This window comes from Trichoplax adhaerens, genomic scaffold (assembly GCF_000150275.1).
Source record: "Trichoplax adhaerens TRIADscaffold_1 genomic scaffold, whole genome shotgun sequence".
Classification (NCBI taxonomy): Eukaryota; Metazoa; Placozoa; class Uniplacotomia; order Trichoplacea; family Trichoplacidae; genus Trichoplax; species Trichoplax adhaerens.
In genome coordinates, this window is record NW_002060943.1 from 169,449 (window position 1) to 176,765 (window position 7,317).

General features: G+C 35.1%; 2 protein-coding genes across 2 annotated transcripts; both read right to left on the reverse strand.

The window, feature by feature from the left end:
- Positions 1-633: 633 nt before the first annotated feature.
- On the reverse strand, positions 634-1,440 carry TRIADDRAFT_51267 (uncharacterized protein; the record flags this gene model as incomplete). The annotated part of the gene is made up of 3 exons (XM_002108375.1): positions 634-740; positions 1,075-1,212; positions 1,299-1,440. 3 exons carry the CDS (start codon positions 1,438-1,440, stop codon positions 634-636), a joined length of 387 nt encoding a protein of 128 aa, XP_002108411.1.
- Positions 1,441-4,541: 3,101 nt separating this feature from the next.
- Positions 4,542-6,774, reverse strand: TRIADDRAFT_51268 (uncharacterized protein; the record flags this gene model as incomplete). The annotated part of the gene is made up of 5 exons (XM_002108376.1): positions 4,542-4,697; positions 4,818-4,858; positions 5,190-5,360; positions 5,807-5,858; positions 6,694-6,774. 5 exons carry the CDS (start codon positions 6,772-6,774, stop codon positions 4,542-4,544), a joined length of 501 nt encoding a protein of 166 aa, XP_002108412.1.
- Between the last annotated feature and the right edge of the window lie 543 nt (positions 6,775-7,317).

Here is a 7,317-nt window from a genome sequence, read left to right on the forward strand (position 1 = left end):
TTGGTCATCTATGGCCTGGGCGCTAATAAGAATCCTGTCCTCTTGAAGTAATCTGAGTTATGTTAGCTCGTCTGATGATTAAACATCTAAATCTTTCATAAACGGCAGAGATCAAACTGCATCTGCATGTTATTAATATAATGTCAACGATTCAGTTATTGAGTAATTATACATTGTTTCAATTATAGCTATCTAAGACCTACGATTGCTGCTAACAGATCTTTTCCTCTTGCAGTAATTATGGAAAAGCTAATCTACTGATTCAATTTGTGCATATATATCTTTTACAAAAAGAGTAATGTATGCATGCTTCTCTGCTTGTTAACAGTAGAAAAATTGTTCATTCTTGTCCTATTATATTCCAGTTAGGTTGTAGAGGAAACCTTGCATAAGCTGTAATCCATCAGTTAAGCAAGCAATTGCACTGATGCGAATGGTATTACAGCTTAACTCTCACATTCACGAGCGCTGAATAATTATTTGTATACCAGTACTGTGATATGAAGTGTGAAGGAATTTCACTTTCCAGTCTGAAAACAATTTAAAACTGATGATGTCACAGCTTTTACACGAACATTTTTAATAATAAATGTTGAAAGTTAATCTATCGATTTCAGTAGTTCTCCACTCTACCTATCCCAAGCAGAATAGTATACGTTTGCTATTAGCAAAAGCCGAAGATTTGATCCCGTTAAGCATATTATCCGTTGACAGGACATCGATATTAACGTAGTAAGCAACTAGTCAATGGTATGTTTTTTTTCAACCCCTTATTCATGGACTGAAATAAGCTGCTATCGCAAGTGGACATGACCAGCGTTCTATCCTACAACCGATTATCTGCTTCTACAGCCTATACTTTATATCGATGTATACGTATATCTCTAAAGTATCTGCTTGAATGAATGATAATCTTGCTATGACTATAGATCTCATTTTATCAACTCGGATAAATAGTTTAATCGTTATCATCTACCAATGGTATATAAATCAAAATGGCCTACCGACCATACTTGCATTCAATGTATAAAAACACATACCAATTGCAAGCGATTAAATTGACTATTAAATTACCTTCTTCGCTCCTTTGCTTGAGAATAGAATAGGCTGAACTAGAGCGATATTCTTTATGGCCATCAGGAATTAAATTTAAGATTGGCCAAGTAACCACGGGTGTCGCTGGCATCGCATGATGGCTACTCTTACTGATTACTACAGCAGGCAAATAACAGTTACCATGGCATCTTGATGAAAGTATTTTCAACCATACTACAACGTGTCTTAAGTACTATCCTTACCAGTCGTTTCCTTCATCGCCTCCTTATTGCTATCCCATGTCGTCGTATCCTGGCTGGAAACAATCTCTCTACTGTGACTAGGAGTCAAATTTTTGTCGAATTCAGCTGATTGAGATACAGGCATTTCTTGAACATCCGACATAGCTGATCTGGTTTGCAATATCGACAGTCAATCACCTTCAAAATAAATGTCAGCTTTTAAGCGCCATACCAATGATAACAACAACCCCATTTAATACACCTATACTCGACAAGCTTAATCCTATCTTATACCACAACTACAACAACAATAATGATGGTAGATTTCTTCTAAACTGTGATATGGCGTAGACGATGAAAAATAAATGAGTCCAAAGTAACAAAAAAGGCCAAAACAAAACATCAACTATGCGCCCAATCGACAACAAGTGGATCAAAAACATTCGGACAATACTCTGCGCTTGCAAGCGGAATATACCATCAATATCAAGATAAAGCAAGAAAGAAAGTGCAATAACCAATATAATAACAAGAATTAACATGAATTATGTCATAGCTACTCTAGGATTGAATAAGGAAATGGAAAACCTTGAGATCGCGCCTACAATCCAACTTTCCAAGAGCAATACCAGGCAGCAAATGGCGGACAACTTTTCTAGTCATCAATAATTTGCGTAGAAGGGGCGGAAAAAATCCTCTCGGCGATACTGAACGGTAGTGGATGATGGGCAGTTTACGCACTTGTCGTCCTTGAAAATCTATTGGATATTTTCTCACCTTTTCCTAGTCTACTATCTATGACGCTGAGCCATGTATGAGATAGTACCCTTATGGTATGGCCGGGCTATTTTTGAAATACCGGGAAACGATATGCATAATTAATGAGGCCATTCGACCCCCTACGGTCGTCTTATGCAATAGTATAGAATATCTACTCCAACCTAAAGCGCTATACTATATTTACTATCAGATTTCATAAATGGCCGCTTGCTTATCCTAACAAAACATTTAGCATTTAGCGGCATTTAGCGGCAATTTAGCCGCAATCCTATATTATATATATCAGCTTTCCTCGATTAAAACTTACTTAGTGGCTAAAAGTTGGATGGGAGCTGCAGTCAGTTTAGTAATCACGTTGTATTACTCTCGGATAGTGCAATCAGAGAATTGCAACTGTAGAGTTATTGCTCAGCAATAACCGATATCGAGATAGTATTAATAATATTAATATTGATAGAAGTAAGGATAGAAATGCGTGAGGTAATATCCAGGTTTGCATCATTTTTCAACAATAACGACTAGGTGTTGACCTATCATTTGCAACCATAACATGTTAATAATACTGTATAACTGAAAATAATTTTTGTTACTGACAGCTATCGCATATAAAGCTGAAAATAAATTATACCTATAGTTTGATGAGTATAGACGCAATTATATATCGTACGTGCATATGTCTATGCGGGTAATGTTACTGTAGGTTAGTTCGATATTCTACGTCAAACGGATCAAATGTTGATTTAACGCATAACTAATCGATAGATACTTTCCAAAAATTAGTAAATGCATCTGTAATGAGTATAAACTCATTTATGGCAAATATACTTTAAGTTGCATCGACACATTGCACCACCATGGCTCTGCTTGATTATAATACGTACGAGTATAATTGTAATCATAACATACTAATGCATTATCAGTGTTTTTAATCAAGCCCTATATTAGCTAGAGACTACAAATAATTAATTTATGCTACTTTCGGTAAGCTTAGCATACCATACCGTGTATCCGTACGGCGTATACTCCAACAAGAGGATAATAAATGAATAAAGAATAGACTTTTAATTGGCAGAAAATGAACGTTCTACATACGAGTATATATCTTCGCGGCCTTATTTCATCAACGATTTGAATAAGCAAAACCCCACGTAGATTTCCTACGAATGATAGAGTAGCATACAAAAATAGCTGCTTATCGTAATAAATAGATGGAAAGCCCTTATCCACTATTCACACACATGATACAAGCATCTTACAGCCCGTACGCTCGCTTGCATGAAGTGAGCTGACATAGTGAATTTGTAACTGTAGGAGGAGACAGGAATCACTGCGACATTATGCCAAAGCATTTCGGTATATGAAGAAGAACTTGATTTTACTCCCTCCCTCTTATTACACGATATGCTTATATATACGTCAAATGTATTCCGTTTCAAAGTCTAACAAGATCACTGATATGGAGGCAAGATTGTTGCAAAATTAATATGGATGCTTGCATTAGAACGATGTATTCAGAATTGAGAAAATACTTTATTACACCAACGATCAAACATTAAGGAACTGTATTCAATCATGCAAATAGGAATAAAATTAAGAAACAGTAAAACTACAATTTTAAGTACCATAAACTTATATCCGGCCAAACAGGAAAGATAGCTGCTACTGACCGTAATAATATACTGTTGCTTGAGCTGTATAGAGCATCGAGTAGTTACGGGGATTATACGTTACTCCAAGCTAATCTTCAACCTACAGTATATCTACAAGCATCTCATAAGCAAGTGCTGATATGACGAAAGAGTATTTATTATGATGCCTGCAATATACATATATATATATATATATACTGTATATATACCTTATAACTGGTGCAAACTAACTAACTGCAAACACCCATACCTATATTACATACAAAGTGAAAAAAAACAATACTAATACACAGCAACTTTCTGAACTGAAATAATAATGTCACCATAATATTATTCTGGGTAATTAGAAATTACATATGACATATACATCGATAAAAATGAATAATAATATAATTAATATCTAACATATCATGCATGTTTAATGCTAAAAACTGTCCTATGAGTGAGTGACTATAGATCAGAATTACTCATCCACATAATCTCATGGTAGAACACTAATCCGGAAGAAAATTAAAAGCAAACTCTAACGACTAATAAATTCACTGCTCTATTCAACATATCAGTGTAAGTATAAAAGGTTATCTAATAATATAATATACATAAGTTAAACCTTACGATTATGCGCTAGTGAATATTCAGTTTTGTTTGATATGAGAACTGTCAAAACTTCCATTCGTTAATGACATACACGTAGCAATATACTGGCATATTTCATTCATCGAAAATGATATATATACTAAAAAATATCCAACGTATACATAGCGATACAATTCTACGAGTTTCAACTCGTATACCAATATTCAATGGTATATTTATGTGATATATCTAATAGACCCTATTGACGTAAATTCTCAATTCCACGGCGGTCCAATCGACAAAGTCTCCAATCCGATAATATTCCTGCTCCGATACTCTCGTAAAAATCAATAGCTTTTTGATTCCAATCCAATACGACCCAATGAATTCGACAACAATCGGTGTCTTTTGCTACCTACAAGGAAGAGAGAAGCGTGCTGAGAATACAGCAAGACATAACAATAATGCAAAGATTCTATCAAAGATAAGATAAATATAAAAAATGAAAATGTAAATGTTGTCATGCTTTACGAACCTGTGATAACTTTTTCAGTATACTCTTCCCTATCCCATGGCCTAAAAATATTAAATGGATCAATTAACAGCATTGTAATATGTTTTTACTTATTGATTTATCTATATATATATGCAGTCATATAAAACATCTAGCACTATTTGCAGCCAGCACTGCCACGTTTAATCATCAAGTATCATCATTGTATTATCATATCTTACTGCAAAGTTATTCTAATGTAGTAAACAACTTTGAAGAATACGCGTTACCAATCAATAGCTTCGCGAAGTAAAATAATCGAAATTATATGTCGTATTAATCGTTGACGTACATACATTCCCATTAAGATAGTACATTTACAGACATTTAGTTCGATGTACAAAAATTACATACCACGATATGCTTCTTCCACAAAAAGATCTTCTAGATACAGCATTTTACCCTGCCAGGTAGAATAGGCAAAAAAATATAACGCAAAACCAATAATTTTGTGAGAGTCGACAGCTTCGACTACAAAACATTTAAAATATCTTTCGCCATCTCCATATCCGTCCTTGAGTAAAGCTACATGACATACAAAGCCGATTTAGGTAAATTCACATTAGTTCAGCTATCAAAAATATGATGATAGTTGATAAATATACAGAATGTGATTACCGTCCTATCCATCTATATTTTTACATTCTAGTTAAATTATTGAACAAATGTAATATCATGAACCAACGTCTATACATGTCCTAAATTAGATTATTATATTGCTAACAATGCTACACCAGAGGTAGGCTTCTATACATACGAACTACTAACGGACTCAGATCAACTAGGAGTTTCATCCAAGATTGTGAGCATAATCGAAGTACTGCAAGCGTATGCTACCCAAGCTAACATTAACACTAGAAGAATCTTTGTGATCAATACTGTATGCTATAGCATTCTGATAGGAGAATTCAACGTTTATTTGCTCCACTTTTATTACAGTTACAGTTACGAGTAGTATTACGTAAGCGTACTTTCTTCTGTCACTTCAACGGCATTTGGTTCCTTTTCATACTCTGCAAGTAACTAAATTTAAAAATAAGGGTCAACATTAATCAACAATATTTAGACAAGATCGTTTTATTGCATGGATACGTATTTTTTGATATATTCAAAAACAATGCATTACGCCTCAACTTAATTCAGATTGCAGCTGAATGATCCATATTTACTTTTACCCTACAGTTTATAATGACTTTCATTTCAAAGTACAAGCACTGTAATGCATCATTTGAAGTAATAAAGCCTCATTTGATGTTGCACGGCTGTCCTATTTGCTGACATTTAGACTACCGATACGATTTTAAATTACGATGCAGCAACTATTTTGATAGAACTCCTTCTAGTCCATGTTGCAAAGACTACTGCTGAGTGCTTGCTGACTTTTATGACACAAGCTCGTTTTAAGTATTTGTTGTAAAGTTAAGTACTGTAAACGAAATTTGTATTGTATGATATAGAATGTCAAAATTTGCCGTTTTGTAAACACTTCACAAAGTGATTCAGATTCATCGAAGTTAAGGTCGGCCTTGTCAGTTGAATTCTAGAAGACAACGTTGGAGTACAAGCAAAATTCTACACATCCAGTAAACAAATTTGTAACAGTATCGGCCAATGACAAAATCGAAAACCAACATTTCATATCAGTCTATTTGTCCATGTTAGCCATCATCAACCAGTAAAGTGCTGTACATTACATAATGTAGGTGATAATACTGTATACCGATCATTTCAGCTTGCAACGTTTGCCATAGCCGATCTGCATGGCTGGAGTCCTTGGGCTCATCAGCATGATCGAAAGAGTTGCATGTTACAGTATTGCCATAACTCGCATTTTCCATTGACTATAATATTGACTTACTTTAATCAGTCTTAAAATGTCCCCAACATCGTCCGAGGTTGCAGAACGAATGATATAATTGAATGATGAAGATTGCGACATGCTTGAGGAAACGATGGCGTAGCACGCAGTCTTGAGCGATTTGCAGTTTTGATGTTTGCAGAGTTGCAGAACGAATTGATGATGGGAAGCAATGTTGTCCACTGACTATTCCACTATATCCATAAAGAGTTAATAGAAAAAGCTGTTTTTCTCTGACCTCTATGGTACAGTATACAGTAGGACCGTATTACCAGGTTGCACAGCTTACTGATTGGTTGTTTCCGGCCGGTATCAATACGTACGGTACAGTACAGTACTGTACCGTACTGTACTGTACACTGTACAGAACAGTAGAAACACAGTGCAGAAGTACTGTACACTGTGCACAAAATAATGTGTAAAATAAATGTCGTATAGAGCATGAAAAGCCTGTATGCTACATTGGATATCACTGCCTTAACTTACGACATCTATTTTACACAGGGGCCTGCACTGTCAGACATGTAAACAACTAAAACAGGTAGTGGCTGAAGCCTGACATTCATTCGCCTTTCAAGTCATCCAACACCAACCTTTTGGCGCCAAATTTATTTTTCTTCCCTC